This window comes from Geotrypetes seraphini, chromosome 3 (genome assembly GCF_902459505.1).
Source record: "Geotrypetes seraphini chromosome 3, aGeoSer1.1, whole genome shotgun sequence".
Classification (NCBI taxonomy): domain Eukaryota; kingdom Metazoa; phylum Chordata; class Amphibia; order Gymnophiona; family Dermophiidae; genus Geotrypetes; species Geotrypetes seraphini.
Window position 1 is genome coordinate 105954514 of NC_047086.1, and position 20479 is coordinate 105974992.

General features: G+C 41.5%; 1 protein-coding gene across 1 annotated transcript in view; it reads right to left on the reverse strand.

The window, feature by feature from the left end:
• APOB (apolipoprotein B) overlaps window positions 1-17142 on the reverse strand; it is a 139946-nt gene extending 122804 nt beyond the window's left edge. Inside the window, exons 1-3 of the mRNA XM_033937488.1 lie at window positions 17031-17142; window positions 16057-16095; window positions 6106-6218 (exon numbers count right to left, since the gene is read on the reverse strand). Coding sequence (XP_033793379.1) covers window positions 6106-6218; window positions 16057-16095; window positions 17031-17088 — 210 coding nt within the window. The 5' untranslated portion in view covers window positions 17089-17142. The remainder of the gene's footprint in view (window positions 1-6105; window positions 6219-16056; window positions 16096-17030) is intronic.
• Between the last annotated feature and the right edge of the window lie 3337 nt (window positions 17143-20479).

The window sequence follows — 20479 nt, forward strand, 5'->3', positions numbered from 1 at the left end:
TGGATATTTTTCGCAAGACATCCAAATTCGGAAGTGGAGACATATTTGAATGGGATGTCCAAATAACATTTTTTGAAAATTGCTTACTTAGGTGTCTTGGCACCAGAACATCTAATTTTATTCGTCATTTTTGACCTCAAAAATGGCCGTTAAAAATGGCCAAATACACACCATTTAGACATGAGAAGGGCAACATTGTAATAGATTGGCCACACAGACATACCAACAGCGCAGTGGGACACCTTAGAGGGCACTGCTGTGAACTTCACATAAAGGGTGCCAGAAATGCATCTCACCATAACCCCCTTATAATTTATGGTAAGACCTCCAAAACCCCCACAAAGTCTACTATACCCATCTGTCTACCATCCTAATAGCCCTTATGGCTGCAGGTGGCACCTATATGGCATAATAGTAAGGTTTTATTGGGTTCTTGGGCTTACACTTTCCACTATAAATTTAGTGGTTAGAGTGGTTTATAGACCTGGGTCCTCCTCTCTGTGGCTCCCTAGACCTCTCACCTGGTTACTTAAGCACCCGTGTGATGGTCTACTAGGCTTTCCTATACCAGATGCTGCTGTTCTAAAGACAGGTATGTACTGTTTTATCTAGAAATTTGGGGGTGGGAGGGGATCAGTGACCATTGGGGGGAGTATGCGGGGGGAGGGGGGTATCATTACTTAATCTCTCCAATGGTCATCTGATCAGTTTGGGTCCCATTTTCGTAATTAGACACTCTTAAAATAGGTCTAGGTCAGAACGTCTAAGTTCCATCTAAGACATCTTAGAAAAGGTTTGATTATCACCGCATGACATCCAAGTCTAAGCGAGCCCAAAACACACCCATAACAAGCCTCTTACATGCCCATTTTAGATGAAGATGTTCTGAGGGACGATTGCTCCTGCAAGATGTCCAAAAGTCTAGTTTCAAAAATCAGCACTTGGATGTTTGGGTAAGCAAAGCATCCAAGTGCCGATTTAGATGGATTTTTGGATGTTTTTTGTGTTTTGAAAATGCCCCTAATAGTCTTTTGAAATTGCAAATAGTATATGGAAATGTTCTCACCCTACCCTTAACCCAGCCACAGAACCACCTCCCCTATATACACATTAATGTATGCATGTAATAGCACTAGGTGCATATAGGGTGAACAGTTTTCAAGAAGGCCATTCCTGCTTCTGAAAATGCTTTTAAACAGGGATTCTTTTGTAAACAGCACACACAGTACACTGTTTTATCTCAGAGCCACTATAATCATAACTGGGCAGCATAACTGGGGGCCCAAAGGCAAAAGCATAGTTTTTTGCTGACCACTTGCTTTCATTGGCCACTAGTCTCAACTCCCAACTACAACTCTGTGCATCTGGCTGGCATAAACAGATAGCACTGAGGAAGTATGTCAGGCTTACTACGGCTGCACCAGACAGAGTTGATTTTGCTCCCAACTCAGTGCTGTGCCATCTGCTTGATGGTGCAATGGATGAAGCAGCAAGAACAGCACAGTTAGTGAGGTTCCTGACTACACAAATAACTGTTTCTTCCCATGGCTATTCCTTCCTTGAGCTGGTAATTCTTGTTCAGAGAAAGCTCATGGGGGCGCTGTCTGCCGTCATAGCCTGCCTCCATCTTCAATCTTAGTTCTTGCTGTTCAGAAACAGGCCACAGTAAGAGGCAGCAAAGCAGGTACCCTGCTAACCATTTCTAAATGGGATCAAGAAATTAGGCTGACCACAAGGGCAGACAGATCTGTCTGATTTGGTCAGAGATGCCCTGTCTCCTGTTATCTTCTTCTGAACATCTAGAAAGGAAAGGGACGGAAGTAAAGAGAGGAGAAGCTGTAATAGAAAGAGATTCAGGAAAGAAGGGAGAGGTGGAAGACATATAAGAGAGGAAAGGATAGAAGAAAAAGAGGAAGAGAGAACTGAAGAAGAGAGAGATGTGGAAGATATCAAGGATCAAACAAGAGAAGGATAGAGAAAAGTGGTGAGGAATTGAAATGATAAAGAACAAGAGAATACTTTTTTTGTGGGAGATGAGCATATATTCAGTGTATATGTGTAAGATTTGAAGGGGAATTAACTATTTGTGAGGAATATATTTGAAAGAAGGAGGTAGGAAAGGAAGCAAGGTAAATTACCCTGAAATAGGATAAAGAAACAGAAGTGAAAGATAAAATAACTGATAGAAAAAAAAATAATGAAATGTGGTAATTGGACCAGAAAAGGGCAGCAGGATGAAACATTTATAAGAAAGTTGGACAGCAAAGATTAGGTTAGAATAAAAGGAAAGATAAAAATCAGAGAGAAGAGGAAATGATAAGAAAGGATGAAAAAGCACAGTACGAAGTAGAAATTATAACATATAGAAAACAGATGAAACTGTGGTAGAATTAGAAGGAACATTTTAAAGAAATGGTGAAGATGAGAATAAAAGAGTAATAAATATAAAGGTTTGAAAGCATTTTACTGAAAAAATGTGCTATATCAGAAGGTAAAGTTTCAGCCCAAAGTACCAGGCAATGTTGTTCCTAAGGTTCTTCAAAATTGCAAGAGAATTGTTTGGGACCACGCTGAACCTTTTTTTTATTCAGTTTGGGCATACTTCTGTTTTCAATTTATGGTTTCTTTACTCTATGTTTGGCCAAGGTCTGTCTTTGTTTTAAATGTGTGCTCATGAGAGATTCTGTTAGTATCTTTTACTAAGATGTGGTAACCGATTTAGCACATAATATCAATTAGTATGCACTAAATGTTAAGACACCCATAGGAATATAATGGGCCTTAGCCAGAGGATGTGGAAAGAGTGGATAGCATAGCGTAGCGTAGAAAGGTTCGGACAAGTTCCTGGAGGAAAAGTCCTTAGTCTGTTATTGAGAAAGACATGGGGGAAGCCACTGCTTGCCCTGGATCGATAGCATGAAATATTGCTACTCCTTGGGCTTTGGCTAGGTACTAGTGACCTGGATTGGCCACTGTGAGAACGGGTTACTGGGCTTGATGGACCATGGGTCTGAACCAGTAAGGCTATCCTTCCTATGCTCTTTAGAATGCACTAATTGATAGCATGCGCTAAATCAGTTAGCACAGTTTAGTAAAAGGACCCTTTAATTTCTTGTTGTTGTGTTGTCTGCACCCATTGTATAGGGAGATTCTCTGAATGTAGGGTATGTTTACAGAATTGCATCTGTAGCAAGTATACCAAAGTAGCCCCCACCCCCCACCTCCTTTTATGAAGCCGCGTTAGGGTTTTATTTATCGCTGGCCGTGGAAGTTAAACCTCCAACGCTCATAGAATTCCTTCATAAAAGGGCATAAATTACTGTCCTGTACAGACTCCATATTTCACTCACACATAGGAAGAGTGAATCCCTCCCCCCTCCCCCAACTTCATGGTATATTTCTCCCATCTGCTTGTCACTTTTAGACTGGATGTTTCTGCTTTTCAAGATGATTGATATCACATGAAAAAGCAAACATTTATGGCCCCTTTTGTCAAGCTGCGCTAGAGGTTTTTAGCGCAGGCCGGTACAGTAAATGCCCTGACGATCATAGAATTCCTATGAGCGTTGGAGCATTTGCCTTGCCAGCCTGCGCTAAAAAAAACCTCTAGCGCAAGGGGGTGGGGGAGGGGGTAAAGATGATTGTGCCTTGGAGGGTGATTTAATGGTTACTGGACGCATAATTTGGAAAAGGAGTGATGTAGAAAAAATACAAGGGAACCAATCCACAACAGAATGCCCATGGCCCTATATGCTGTTTACCTGCTTACAACCAAAGCACCCTTGTGGAAAAAAAATGTATCACTAGTATTAAGCTAGGATTCTTCTGGACATAGTAAGATCATTAATTACATTTACAATTAACTACAATGGCAAAGTAAGGGGGGAGGGGCCGGACTACCCCAATCACCATCTTGGTGGAGGCACTGGCTCCTCTCGGACCCCCACTCCTCTCCCGCCGGACGTGTGCCTTCACTTCCCCCCCTGCCGCACCTCTAGCTCTTCACTGGCACGAGCAGCAGATCCAACCTGCTGTTTGTGCCAGCCTCAGCGCTCCCCTCTGACGTTACTTCCGGGTCCCGCAACTTGGAAGTGACATCAGAGGGAGAGCCGACACCAGTTCGGGCAGCAAGTTGGAGATGCTGCTCATGCTGGGGAAGCTAAACATGTATGGTGGAAGGGAAGGGGCGTGCGCATAGCAAGGGTAGGGAGTGGGGAAGGATTCGGGGGTGGAGAAGAGGGCAGGGAGCAGGGCATCACCTCCCTGGGAGCCTCCCTCCCTCGCTATGCCAGTGAATGTATGACCCCTTTGCTGAGCATGAATTACCTTATTGCCTTTCTGGAAAGGAAAACATTGCAATTAAATTATAAAAACATAAGAATAGCCTTACTGGGTCAGACCAATGGTCCATCAAGCCCAGTAACAGGTTCTCATGGTGGCCCATCCAGGTCACTAGTATCTGACCAAAACCCAAGGTGTAGCAATATCCATGCTACCGATACAGGGCAAGCAGTGGCTTCCCCTGTGTCTTTCTCAATAACAGACTATGGACTTTTCCTCCAGGTACTTGTCCAAACCTTTCTTAAAACCAGCAACGCTATCTGCTTTTACCACATCCTCTGGCAACGCGTTCCAGAGCTTAACTATTCTCTGAGTGAAAAAAATTTCCTCCAATTGGTTTTAAAAGTATTTCCCTGTAACTTCATTGAGTGCCTCCGAATCTTTGTCATTTTTGACGGAGTGAAAAATCGATCCACTTGTACCCGTTCTACTCCACTCAGGATTTTGTAGACTTCAATTATATCTCCCCTCAGCCGTCTCTTTTCCAAGCTGAGTAGCGACCAACTTATAGCTCCAAATCCAGATGGTCAAGGAGTGAAGGAGAGTATCATAGAAAGGTAAATTAACCTATGCACCTGTAATAATGAATCTATTTTTATGTATTCATGTGATCTCTTTGTGTTTAAGATGCCAAATTCCCTATATAAGGACTGGCTTCCGATGAGAATTTAGAACATACCTTGTCTACATTTAAGACTTGCATGCCCTCATATATCGATATATTAATAAACAATTGTCAATTCAGAGCACAAGCTATTGTTTCGTTATTTATTTAAGCTCCCACATCCTCACCATGAGGAAGTGAAAGCACATTCAGAGATATCCCCCTCTTTTACGAAACTGTGATAGCAGTTTCTAGCACAGAGAGCCGCGCTGAATGACCCGCGTTGCTCCCGACGCTCATAGGAACTCTGTGAGCGTCAGAAGCAGTGCGGGCCATTCAGCGCGGCTCTCCGCGCTAGAAACCGCTCTTGCTGTTTCGTAAAAGGAGGCCTTAATTTTCAAATCTATACAAATGCTTTTCCAATCTCATATTTTTCACCTGCTCTCATGCAGGTACTTTAGTACCCATGTCAAGTGCTCCAACTGTATTTTCAATAGAAACCTCACAAGAAATTTCTATGGGAAGATGATAAAAAATACCCACAGGACTGTAAGCTTCACTAGGAGTATGACAATTTCTCTCTGTTTTTTTTGAGAAAAAATAATGAAATTTTGCATGTTATCTTTCTACAGGCCTGCTATTTTAAACTGTCATGTAAAGCTGTAGAACCAACTCAACATCATATATCTGTATAGAAACTGATAGTCTTAGCTGAAACTGCCAACCATTGAGGCTTGGATTCTCTAACCAGTGCCGTTGTTGGCGGCTGCTGACTGTGCGCCAATCACACAACAGTGCCGGGTAGAGAACCGCAGGGTTTTCCAGGCCTACATTTCTGGCGCCTACCTTTAATGTAAAGTGCACCTCCATAAGCACTTTACTATGCTTAGTGCCACTTCTTGCCTTAGCCACATCAACAGCGGCATTAGGAGCCATAAAGTGCCCATGGAGGTTCAATTCCAGTGCTGATTTTTTTTAGGTGTCGGTAGGTGCCTTGAAAAATCTGTGAAAAACAACATTTAAATGATGTTTTTCACTGAGCCTAACGGCGCCTAAAAAACAGCACCATATAGAGAATCCAGGCCGGAGTGTGTTGTTCAGCAAAAACATATTTCATCTACAGATAAACTTTTCAAGGTTTTTAAAAAAAATCTTTTTACCTTGCAGGTGATTTTTGAGCCACTCTGTGAGTCTGCTGTACCAGCCACTCCATTAGAGGTTTCTGCTTCATAGATGTACACATATTTCTTCAACTGCTTAAATCTAATTGAGTCTTCAACAGAATTAACAACAAAAAATGCTTAATTCATGCAAAGACACTATTAAAGAAACAGAACTTTCAAGAAGAACTACCTTCAAACAAATACATATGCTAGTTATACAGGCTAATGTCTCCAAATGGATTCATTTAGCACATTCGTACAGAACAGGAGAGTCACCTCCACAAATCAACCACACGATAACAAAAAGTTTCTCACGACCACAGCAGACTTAAGTTTGAGTTACTCTACTGGAGTGCTATATAAGCCTTTCACTTATCACACAAAGCATGCCATAGACCTTAACAGTGTTTCTACGTATGATAATACTCCTGATACAGGCCGGTTTGGCCAAAACATGTACATGTCGAGTCATTCAAAGAGTCATTGAGTGAATAAAGCATAGTGGTGAAACATACCAGCTCACCTGTTTTCTTTGGACATCTCCATTGTTTTGTTATCTTCATTTAGCACACACCATAAAGGAAATGAACCTCAGTCCTTTCCTATAGTATGCTGGACATAGGGGACAACTTTTCAAAATGATTGGGTTAGGGTTGCCAGATTTCCTCTATGAAAAAAAAAGGACACCTAGTCCTGCCCCGTTGTACCCTATACCCCTCCTCCACACAAACCTCTCCGAGCTCCCTGGTTTTGAAAATCCCTCCAGGCACTCTGGACATGTCCGGGTTTTCCCGGATGTCTGGTAACCCTAATTAGGGGTGGCCAACTAACCACAAATTACCAAGTCCAAATAAAGGAATTTAAGTATGGTGGGTTGTGAACACAACTGGCCAGGTTGTCTTTAAATTAAAAGCACAGTGGGTGGTGCCACACAGGAAGGATTTGTGGGTAAAAGAAATGCCCTACCAGTCTTTCTTCCTCTTCCTCTTCAACCCCAATTCATCGCTACAATTTACCATCCTACTCCCAGGCTATCCACACCACTCTGGTCCACCTATACAACCCATATTCTGCCCCTCCCAGCCAGTCTTCAATAGTCTCCGTTTCCTAATGAACCTGTGCACATTATACGCTTTCTTTTCTCTTAGACCATCTCTTCTTCTTTCTCAGTCCCTCCCCTCTTAATATCTTCTTCCTCCTCTCATCTTCTTATTCTGTTTTTCCCTCATGTCGTTCTCTAATGCCAATTGACTTTTGTTTTGGGGTAGAATTCTTAATATCACTCCTCTCTGTACCAACTCTAACCCCTCCCCTCCCCTCCCCCATTCTATACTTCTATGCTCTACTTCCTCCTGACTTGACTTGCCTTCTACTAATTCCTTTCTCCCATTGGGTTCCCTCTCACTCTATTCCCTTCAGGCTAAAGTAAACTCAAAATATGAGCACTAAAAACTGGTACTGTAAAAATACAATCCCCGCCAAGTAAATCTGAACCAACAATGGTATGAGGGAATGCACCACCAACTAAATCCTACAAACAAGATATGAAAGGAAATTCAAAAAAATCAATCTAACTAACTAAAGGCACTATTCAGTACGAGCCTGTATGAACCCTTGTGTTGACCAATGGCTCCGGCAGGTATTTATTGAAGTGACAAGCATTTTAGATTGAGATCTAAATAAATCCTGCCCCGTACATCATCATGCCATTTATATAATAAAATAAATAAGCTGGTGCAAATCAAGTGCAAAAACGCTACCAAAGAGGTACCAGAAGGGGAAAATATAAAGTATGAAAAGATAATAGAAAGAACCCTTATAAAAAAAACACTTATAAAAATATATATCAATCCTAAATAGCAGTGAACTGAAAACCGGGATTTGAAAATCAAACCACAAAATCCCCCGGTTGGCCGAGTAAAGTAAACTCACCCATCCCTTTACCTTCTAAGCAGATTTATCACACATTTTAAAAAAATTATCCCCACCCTTCCTTGCAAGGATCATATTCCTACTCCCCCTTCCCAGAGCTGCAGACACCATTTATATCTAGAACACACAGACTGAAATACAATAGTAGAAAGGCCCTATGAGCTGTTCCACCAACTTAGGGTTACCAGATGTCTGGATTTCCCTGGAAATGTCTCCTTTTGAGGACATGTCCGGAGGTCCGGACGGCTTTTCAAAACCTGCCACTTTGACCGGGTTTTGAAAAGCTTTCCTTCGGGCAGGAGGGCATCTGTGCATGCGAGGATGTCCTGTCCAATGAGAGCAGGGGGCAGGGCTGGGACAGGATTGGAGGTGGGGCTAAGGCAGGACCAGGGTGGGATTGGGGGCGGGACTGGGGCATGACGGGGCATTGATGGGTGGAACTGGGAGAGTCTAGGGGGTCCAGATTTTCCAGATGGAAAATCTGGTAACCCTACACCAAATGCATGCACAAACCTTGGAAGCTCAGCAATCAGTTGCTCCAGAGCCCCTAAAACCACATTTGAATGTGGCGCTACATTTGAATGTGGCGATCTCAGACTGAATATCTGAAAGATCACAAGCTAAGAAGGAAATTAGAGTTCATTCATAGCAACCCACTGTGTATCAACCAACCCACCTGCTAAAGCAGAGGATACAGAGTAAGTGCTTGACTTGAAGAACTGGGTTAGCATTGATTGTAGTGCCTTCCACAAAAATGAAAAATTGGTACCTCATTTGGTGGTAACAACTTTGGCGCAATGCCCCTTCCTTTATTAGTGGTGACTCCAGCACAACATCCTTTTTCTCTCTCCTTTTTCAAAACACCTCCTTTTTTCTCCTTCATTCTCTGACCAGCACTATTATACCCCCACTCCCCTCTTTTCCTGGCCCATATTATGTGGAAAGATATGGGGTGGTATACCACTATAGTAGTACCCCAGTTTTTCTGGTGCTCTGTACAGCCACAGAGGTATTAAACTAAAACTAAACTAAAGCTTAACTTTGTATACCGAGTCATCGTTCTGAGAAGGCTCGACTCGGTTTACAGCAATTAAATAAACAGGGAATGATTTACAAATGATAAAGAGAAGATAATAGCATAATTTCAAAATAATTAATTTTCAAAATGTTTGGCAAATAGAGTAGTTTTTAAAGATTTATGGAAAAATTGAAATTAACTGGAACTGGAACTGGAAAAGGGGAGATAATTCCAGAGTTGAGAGAGTTTAAAGACCTAAGATTGACTGAAGATCTTGACTCCTTCAATCCTTTTTTAGAAGGAATGGAGAGTTTAAATTGTTGGATACCTCCTGCAGCAGAGCTGTGCTGATAGTGAGAATGGAAAGCCAGGGCTTAGCAGCTGAGCCAAGAGGAAAAGCAAATCAAGAACCTCATATCCCCTTCCAAATTTGCCCCTCTCTCTTGTAACATTTTCCTGCTGCAGTCATGCTGTTTCTTTGGGACTATATAGCACAGGGCTGCCCAAATCCTGTCTTCAAGATCTACTGGCAGGCCAGGTTTTCAGGATATTCACAATGAATATGCATGAGAGAGATTTGCATACCAAGAAGGCAGTACAGGCAAATCTTTCTCATGCATATTCATTGTGGATGTCCTGAAAACCTGGCTTGCCAGTAGATCTCGAGGACCTGACTTGGGCAGCCCTGATATAGCACAATGAGTTTATTTAGCCTCACACCGCTTTCTCCCATAAGATAACACAAGGGAATGATTATTTTTGTAATAGAAAGGAGATGGTGTTACTCTCTATTCCATTTTCAATCTGAGACTCAAACTCTGTATTTCAGAGTTGCCAAAAAGAAGCACTTTAAAAGATATTTTTCAGAGTATGGCAATAAATACTAGCACAGTGTCTTCTGGTGACTAGAGGGCTGGAGGAGAAAGACAAAATAAAGCTATTGCATACCCCTGATCAAGCCTCGCTGGCACAGAAATCTTTACTAAAATCTTAAACAATTTTCCAACCTTAATGTTTATGTTTATAGTTTAGCTTCAGTCCCCTGTCTCTACTTGATCTTGGTTTTCTCTCTGTCCTCATGGGTTTTTTTTCTTTTAAGAATTATCTTCCTTTATCATTTCTTTTCCTCCGTATAGATATATACACAGCGCCTGATTGGTAAGACATACAGCGAGTGATTTCCTTCACTCGCCGACGCTCCGGCTGCCTTCTCCTGCCTGTCCAGCTGCCCTCTCATGCCTCCCCTTCGCGGTTGGAAAATACCATGAATGACCGGGACTGCAGACTGCAAATTTGCGTGGGAGCACTGAATTACTTTGGCAGCATAAGTCAAATTGTCATGACAATAAAGTAATCTGAAACTGTCTGCTCCTATTGTCAGTGTCAGTCTTCCGCACTTGCCTTCCTCATTGGCAGCTACTAGACTACAGCAATTCCTTCTTCCCCTGCATGTTTATTGGACAGCCAACAAGCTGCAGGGAAGGTGGGAGCAGTAACTAAGATACAGAAGCACTTCTTTCCTGCAGCTGTGCAGCATGGAGCTTGCTGCCCCTAATTTACAGATTTATAGGTAAAAATATTGGAGGTGCTCAGGCCAGTGGCATAGCGAGGGAGGGTGGTGACTGGGTGGTGGCACCCAGCATTGCCATGTGCTCCCTTCTCTTCCAACCCCCCTACACTTCCCCGCCACTTGGGTGTCACTTGCCCCCTGTGTACCCCTTGAAATGTTCACCAGCATGAAAAGCATCTTCTACCTGATGCTCACGCTGACCTCGTCTCCCTTCCGACATCACAAGGGAGCTGAGGCTGGTGCAAGCAGCAGGTGGAAGATGTTGCTCATGTCAGCAAACATTTCTAGAAGTACATGGAAGGGGGGCGGGGCAGAGAGGAGGAGAGGTAAACTAAACTAAACCTTAAGTTTATATACCGCATCCTCTCCACAGAGATGGAGCCCGGCACGGTTTACAAGAACTTTAATATAAGGAAGGAAAAACATAATAAGAGTTAGTGATTATAAAGAGGGTAGCGAGATTGACATTTTTGAGAATAGCCAAGTTTTCAGATGCTTTTGGAATAATTGGAAGGAGCCCAGATTCCGCAGCAGCTCAGGAAGGTTATTCCAAAGCCCAATGATTTTGAAGAAAAGAGATTTCCCTAATTTTCCAGCATAGATAACGCCAGGATCCGACCCTCAGCTACAGAAAAAGGATGGCTCAGTAGACCCGTTTAGTAATTTCATATTTACGGCAAGCAGGGTTTACTGTGAACTGTCTAACCTCAAGGTTAACAAAGCAATGGGGCCAGACAACCTACACCCCAGGGTGCTCAAGGAGTAAAGGGACGTCCTGGCGGAACCACTATCCGTGCTCTTCAATCTCTTCCTTAGTACAGGTAGAGTCCCGTTGGACTGGAAAACGGCTAACATCATTCCACTCCACAAAAAAGGTTGCAGGATGGAGGCTGCGAACTACAGACCAGTGAGCCTCACATCAATAGTGAGCAAACTAATGGAAACTCTAATCAAACGCCAATTGAACATGATCCTGGACATGGAGAACCTATGGGATCCCCGTCAACATGGATTTACCAAGGGGAGATCCTGCCAATCCAACCTGATCAGCTTCTTTGACTAGGTGACGGGGAAGCTCGATGTTGCAGAGTCCATGGACATCGTATACTTGGACTTCAGCAAAGCATTCGAAAGTGTACCACACCACAGGTTGTTGAGCAAAATGAGTTCTATAGGATTAGGTGACACATTGACAAAATGGGTTGGAGACTGGCTTGGAGGTAGGCTTCAGAGGGTGGTGGTGAATGGCACCCCATCCAAAACGACGGAGGTGATCAGTGGAGTGCAGCAGGGCTCGGTCTTGGGCCCGATCCTTTTTAACATCTTTATAAGGGACTTGGCTGAGGGGCTTCGAGGCAAAATAACGTTATTCGCCGATGACGCCAAACTATGTAATATAGTAGGCAAGAGCACGACGGACAATATGATACACAACCTACTCCTATTGGAGCACTGGTCTAGGACCTGGCAACTGAGTTTCAATGCCAAAAAATGCAAAGTCATGCACCTTGGCAGCCAAAATCCATGCAAGACTTACACCCTTAATGGCGAGATCCTAGCAAGGACTGTAGCAGAACGGGACTTAGGGGTAATCATCAGTGAAAACATGAAGACTGCCAATCAAGTGGAGCAGGCTTCATCTAAGGCTAGACAGATCATAGGGTGTATACGTAGGAGTTTCGTCAGCCGTAAGCCTGAAGTCATTATGCCATTATATAGATCCATGCTGAGACCCCATCTGGAGTACTGTGTACAATTCTGGAGGCCTCATTACCGCAAGGATGTGCTGAGACTTGAATCAGTCCAGCGAATGGCCACCCGGATGGTCTCGGGACTCAAGGATCTCCCATACGAGGAACGGCTGGATAAATTGCGGAACTCAGAGGAACGCAGAGAGAGGGGAGACATGATCGAGACATTCAAATATCTCATGGACCGTATCGAGGTAGAAGAAGATATCTTCCTTCTCAAAGGTCCAACGACAACAAGAGGACATCCATGGAAAATCAGGGGCGGGAAATTGCACGGTGACACCAGGAAATACTTTTTCACCGAAAGAGTGGTTGATCGCTGGAATAATCTTCCACTTCAGGTGATCGAGGCAAGCAGTGTGCCTGATTTTAAGAAGAAATGGGATCGTCACGTGGGATCTCTTCACAGAGTTAAGTAGGGGAGGGTCATTAGGGTGGGCAGACTAGATGGGCCGTGGCCCTTATCTGCCGTCTATTTCTATGTTTCTATGTTTTAGCGAGGGGAAAGATGGTTTAAGTTTTTGGATGGATCTGGTAGTGTCAGGTCACATAGAATTCCAAGATAGTGGAATTAGAGGAGGAAGAATGCAATGCAAGATCTTGAATGTTAGGCAGGCACACTTAAAGTGAACCCTAGAAATTACTGGAAGCCAGTGAAGTTTTGACAGCATCCCTTGGAAAGATGGCGCCTGGAGCAGTCCATCCCCACTTGCTAAGCCACAGGCACCTATGTTGGACATGATCCTAGTCTCTAAGATTATTTTATTGCTCATCTAAACAGTTACAGTGATGTCAAGTTACTTAATGCCAGGATAGATTTGAACTTACATCCCAAGCAGTGTGAATTTTGTAGTGCCTGAAGCTGCCCATTGAAATCAGTACTGCAAGTCCCATCATGCACTAGATGGGATGGTCAGGACTGTCCCATAATATCCAGCCTGGAACTGTGTAACTTATTTATTATTTTAGATTTAAATATATTAACTGCCTTTTTCATGAAGAGATTCACTCTAAGCAGTTTACAATTCATTGAATGGTTATCAGGTACTATTAAGTATTTTCCCTATCTGTCCTGGCAATGGAGTGTTAAGTGACTTGCCCAGAGTCACAAGGAGCATGCTAGGATTGAACTCACAACCTCAGGGTGCTGAGGTAGCAGCCCCAACCACTAGCCCACACCTCCACTCCACTACTTGACAGCTCTGCATTGAGATGCCCTTAGAAATTGATTTTAATGAGGCCAGTGGCTCTAAATAGAAGTGGGATAATTCTCACTCTATGAAATACATCAAGATAAATTACAAAACTATGAATCATTATGATTATAGCCCTCTGCAAACTAGTCTTTTCTGGATATTTTTTTCAAGTTGCCTGCATTAAACTCATTCAACTCCAGAGGGCACTGCAGCATCAGATTAGAAAAGCAAATGACCACTTTATACAAAATACCAACTCACTATATACTTTGACCTCCTACTCAACATCCCCCCCCTCCCTCCTGGTCATCCCCTGATCAAGGAACAACATGTAACAACCTTAGGTGGACTGCAGTTTTCATTACAAAGGTTAAGCGCACAGTCCACATTTCCTGATGTTGCTGAGATTACCTTTAATGAATTATTATCTATTGCTGATAGGGTTGGCAGAGGGTTGCTGCATGATTGCAATGCAATCAATATATGTATGCAATAGTTTGTGTGAACCTTTATTAGGCAGATACAAGTTCTATTCTCTATTTTTTTCCTTCCATTGTCTATGGGAAAATGTTTTTGATATAGGGCTGTAATATGTCTAGGTGATTTGATGTACATATTGATATACCTCTGACATGGTATCTTACTGCATTAACAATTCTGTCAAATAGCTACAGGTTCAGATATAACAAAATTAATTGCTCTGTTCAAGCATGTTAGCTTGAAAATGATTGATGTTAATTAAAGCAAAATAGGACTTATGAAGGACAGTCTCCAAGAGGTCCTTGACTCCATAGTTTGCCCTTATGTGGGTCTTCCTAGCATGCTAAAACAATTTTTACCATGGCCATAAAAATTGGGTTTTTTTTTTCCTTTTTTTGCATTAATGGCCATGCGCTAACATTGCCATTAGCACACTGTCATTTTTCCGAATTAGCACATGAGTTCTTGGTAAGGACTCAGGTGGTATCTGAGTGCTAACCTGTTAATGTGAGATAATATAGACACTCTAGCTGCTTAGTGCAGGAAGGTTCACTCTCCGTTCCTTCAAAAATTTTTGAAAAATATGTTTTAGCACACATTTACACGTGCAGATTTCCAAGTTACCGCAGGAAGCCTGGTCACGTCCCACGGTACTCCATTTTTTGCTGTGCTAGGCATGCGTTAGCACCTAACGCAGCTTAATACAAGAGCCCCTTACTTATCTGCATTTCTAAATGAGAGGCATAGTGCTCGTCTTCGGTATGGTTCCTGGTCATGGGCCAATTTCACTCACAGATAAACTTAATAAGACTGCCTGAGGAGATAGCAGCAGAGTTGTACATCAAGAATATGAAAAATAGACGCAGGATAAAAGACCAGAAAAGACGTTAATGACTCTGATCTTTCATCATTACAGATAAAACAGGAAGGCAGATATGAGGGGGGGGGGGGTGCTGAAAAGTTCTCAGCCCAGCCAAGAAGAGAATGAAACAATGTCAAAACCCGGAATTTCATTTCTGCAAATTGGCACTTAGCAAAATAAGACAACACTCTTTTTCAGCTACAGTGGCAAAACAATGCTCAGAATTTAGGAAGACAACTGACCCGTACACCTCTCTCAATAACGGTTTTCTTGACCTAGTCTCACTCTCTTCTCTCTTAAGTTTATTCATTTTATACCTCTTGTAATCTTTTGTAAGCTTCACGGTATTGCGGTATATAAACTGCTATTATTATTATTATTAAGTTGGTTGGTTGGGCTGAGAACTTTTCAGCACCCCCTCGTAAGCCATTGGACATCCAAAGTAAGTTAAATGTATGATAGTATCTATGAGGAAAAATAAACTTTCCTACATAGCTGAAATATAAATAACCTGATTCAAAGAAGAGTTTGCCATACAGTAGCCACTACTGTGGCTTTGTACAAAAAAAAAAAAAGAAAGGGAGGGGTAAATGACCAATTCCTACAGAAAATCTCTCAAGGCACAGTAGCAGAACACTTCTGACAAATGAGTAGCCACACTATTGTTCTGTTTTATCTGTATCATCATACACTCGTAGTTCCGATCCTTTCAAGCTGAATTCACTATATCTAACACACACACTCCGTACTATAAACTGTCCAAAGAGAAGTAGCGACCTCAAACAGTATTATTTAATTGTTAAAGTGCATGGTTTACAATTACCATTATACATTTATCAAATAGAGAAACGATTAAAATACTATTTATTTTTAATCCCCCCCACCCCTTTTTTATGAAGACGCATTAGGATTTTTATCGCAGGTAACAGTGATAAAAGCTCTAATGCTCATAGAATTCCGGAGTATTGGAGTTTTTACTGCCACGGTCTGCAATAAAAACCCCAACACGGCTTCATAAAAAGAGGGTGGGGTTTATTAGGTATTTATATACCGCCTATCAAGGTTATCTAAGCGGTTTTCAATCAGGTACTGTTGCTGTCAACTCATTTTAAAGGTGCAACACAAAGGAAAATCCTTACTTGAACAGGTTGGACTTGGTTTTTCTGAGTGAGCATCCTCTGTGAAGAAAATACAAGAATACAGGCTTTCATAGAGGTATATACTACATATGCATATTTCCACTGAACCATTATAATGAAATTGTGCCATATACATTTTTTTTTAAATAAATTCATAGCATTTTTCATATTTTAGAATTTTTTTTGACAGCAGTAAATCATAAGCCTAACAATGGTTTCCAGCAAATTATTTGGAATTCATGGAAAAGTGCTTTTACAGGAAACCTCATACCAGCCAAAACTACCATGGCTAGCAAGTTTCCTGACAAAATGCCTTTATACCCAAGATATTCTTTACATAAATGTTAGAAGTAAGATACACTACTGTATATAAAAATGTGCAGAACTGCTTTTAGACAAATGGAAATGAAAATGTGTTTCCGTTTTATGAAAAGCCAGATTTGTCCGAATAAAACAATTATAATGTTTCTCTTTTTAAGATCTATTTACTAAGGTTTTCTTCCATTTTGTAGCTGTGGGGATAAAGTTTAGTAAATAGAGCCCTAAGGTAATATAATATACAGTGTCTGATAATGTGTGATGTAACTTAATAATTTCACAATATCATACATCTTTTTCACATAACTTAAAAAAAAAAACCCCAACAACTTCAGATTCCAAAAAAATACTGTACTCAAATTTCTATTACATTGATGTAGCTCTAAAACACATGGAAATACAAGACAAATTAAGTCTTAATTACACCACCTTATACAGCTACAAACTCCTACAATACTAAAGACCATTTATAGAAGATGAGCCAGGATAATCTATGGAGGCTACCCTTGACCAAAACTGGACCATTATCTATAACAGAAATCCAGTTGAACAAGCTGCCACTATTTTCTATGTTGAAAAATGAAGAAATTCTCTAACTCTGCCATAAAGTCTTCCAAATCAGCATTAAAAAAAAAAGAAGAATATCTTTTACTTACGGGCAATGGTGCAGCCGCTGGCAAGCAGCACTAGGAGCCATAATTTGGCGTTGCCCATGATGAGCTGTGGAGGCTCACCGTTGGTCCCTTGCTCCTTCCCCTTGGCTGTTTATTCTCTTATGCCTCACAAAGAGACTAAACGCCCTCACTTGGACCATAATTTATATGCTCCGGGAAACCAGCTGAGCTATTCTGTTTGGAAGTTCAGAGCAAATTGCAAGAAGTCCAAAGGTTGGAGTCTTTCCCCAGCAGCTTCAGAGGGCTGCATGTATGCCCTGAACTGGATGAAAAGCAACAAGAGAAAGGTGTTTCTATCATAGAACATATCTGGAGTGTCCTGCTAGTGTTTTTGAATTTCCTGTATACTTTCCTTATTTCTGGAGTGAGGTGAATGTTATTCTGTTAATGAAGGATCTAAGTAACACATAAGGCCTAGACTAGACTTAGACTTAGGCTTAGACTAGGAAAATGTATGCTGTACAGTACAGGAACCTCCCTTTTAACTTTCCTTCTAATTACAACAACGTCTGTGATGATTGTGATTAAGAAACAGATTTTTTAAAATGTATATAGTGTTTCAATTGTTTCACTTTTTTGCATTTTTCTTTTGTGTGTGTGGGGTGGGGGGTGGGGGGTGGAATTGTTTTTGTGTTTTCATTTGCTGGAAATAAATGTAGTAAAAATCCGGGATATATTTTCACTGGGCTATACCAAAACAAAGAAGCTGTGCTATTTCTGTCTGAAAACCTGGTGAACTTGATTTTAGTGACTACACAGCACTGACAAGTCAGGGTTTGGCTCAGCGAGTTTCAACCTGAAAATTTTATAAGATATTAAAATAGCACCCAAAATGTTGGGGTCGCTCTTGCTTGCACAATGCTTACAAGCCTGAAATTCTGTCTCAGCACAAATTATGATTATCAGACTGACAATATGAAGTATATGTATGTATATGAAGTAATTACAGATGACGAACAGAGAGTTTTCATTTGATTGCTGGTACCTTTAAATTTAAGGAAAGAACAGCTGATTGACATCTCGCCTTTGGTGCAATGAGTGGTCAGAACATGGGTAGCCACTCTGATGAAAGACGAGTATGTACAGATGAATAGACAAGTATTGTTATATTTGGATGACCCCCATAACGGTTTTGATTTAAGGAAGCTATCACAGAAATGACCCCTGAAACACAGGCTGTGTCGGGTTTTTCAGTAAATGTTGCTTCTTCAGGTTTGAGGGTGCACTGTCCTTCTTATCCCATTTGGGCCCTACTACATTATGGGCTCCTTTTATGAAGGCGCGCAGAATAGCGTGCGTTAGCTGCTGCCGCCTCCTTTTGAGCGGGTGGTAGATTTTCGGCTAGCGCGCACTAATCTGGTGCGCGCGCTAAAACACTTAGCGCACCTTTGTAAAAGGAGCCCCATATTTCTTTATCATCTACTACAGGGGTGTCCAATCTTTTGGCTTCCCTGGGCCGCACTGGCCCAAAAAAATGTTTCTCGGGCCGCACAAATGCGCAAACGCTGCAGCAAGACAGAGGAGGAAGCCGGCAACACGGTAAACACCCGGGGGCAGCAGAGTAAAACACTGCATCGCCCTCGACCGGGGCCGCACAAAATACTTCACGGGTCCACAGGTGGCCTTTGGGCCGCAGGTTGGGCACCCCTGATCTACTAGGTAACAACACATATGAGCTATATCAAAACTTATACAAAGTTTGTGGTTATAGATAAAATGTCAAGCTCACACTTTGTTTTCTTTCTTTTTATTTTTTTTTTACTCATAGTAATACTATCCAAACCCTGCCATATCTTTATAGTATGAATCAGTGTTTCTCAAGTCAGCCCTGGAGTACCCCTTTGTCAGTCAGATTTTCAGGATATCCACAATGAATATGCAAAAAAAAATATAATTCCTGAACGGTCCATCCAGTCTGCCCATTAGTTATATTCATTAAAAATGCATGATTAAATTAACTTGTCTCTTCTTTGATATTTCTGGGCCATAGACTAAAGTCCACCTGGTATTGTCCTAGGTTCCAACTTCTAAGCTCACTCCAGCCTATCCAACCATCCCGTTGTTTGCAGGATATCTACCATAATGTCTGACCAGTAACGTCCAATCCCTTAAACTCAGCTACAGTAGCTGACAAAAAAAGAACACATTTAGCAGGCTCTAAAACAACCCTGAGCATTCCTCTCTTACATTCTTGTGATTCAAATATAAAAATGAAAACACTAATTTTCTTCAGTATATCACCAATTTGTAAATATACAGTTAAGATTAGCCAACTCTTTCCTAAACTGTGAAAGAATAATAATGCTGCATTTCAATGATTATATATGAAAAAAAAAAAATTCAGAGAACAAGTCTCCCCTAACCCAAGAAAGGGAGTGAGGGGAAGAGACAGCCCAACGAGGCAACCTACAAAAGTTTTTAGGTGAATGGGAAGCCCTCAGTCTCACAGCCTGCCCCTAATGCACCAGCTGTCACAGCCATACACCCAGAAAGTGACCCAAGTGAAACTTTAACGTGAATTAACTAGTGCGCAAACTAGTGTGCTAAAAGTGAAAATAATTAAATAAACAAAACAATAAACTTGTTAGGTGTCTCTGCCACTCATCCGAGGGTATAGCAGTGTCCAAAATCGTCCAAGCCAGCACATTCACAAGCTGAACATGAAGTTGATAAGGTACTTAGCTTCTCCGTAGAAATCTGGAGTAAATAAATTGAGCCTAAATTGAACCCGTCCAATGGAGCTCTGTTTCAAGGGAAAAAACCCCTTCCTCAGGTACCAGCTCTGCTATCACTATACACTCTCAAAAAGGCAGCAAGCGTGGTCAGGAAAGTTGAAAATGGCGCTCACCTCCTTTCTTGGGTTAGGGGAGACTTGTTCTCTTGGATATTTTTTCAGTACTCCTCTTACTGGGTTTCCTTGTTGCTATATGAAAAAAAGACATAATCCTGATGTATATACACAGATTAAAAGGGGCAGAGAGGACATAGTTAAAATAGTTAATTGGCTTTTTCTACCAGAGCTGAACTATTCCATGTGTAATTATTTCCGTTTTACCTTGAGACAGAAAATTATTATACAATCAGCTAGTATGGTCCACATTGTCACCTAATCTATTTCAAAACTGAAAGGAAATCATAGAATTCAGTTTAAATGATCAGCTTTAACAATGTCCCCACATATTGTTGCCCATAGTTAAAGTGAGCATACAAAAACTAGCATATCTGTAGGTTGTGGTTTGTTGTTGTGTTTTTTTTTTAAAATAATGATATCATGATTATATGGGTAAATATTTTACCACCCCAGTTTGCACATGACTTTAAATACAGATAGTTTCAAGTGGCTTCATTCAGCCTTTCACAGTTAGCACCTATTTAGTGAGGATTTTCTGTGTGGAAATGTCAAACTAAGTTGACTGATATGGTACATTGCC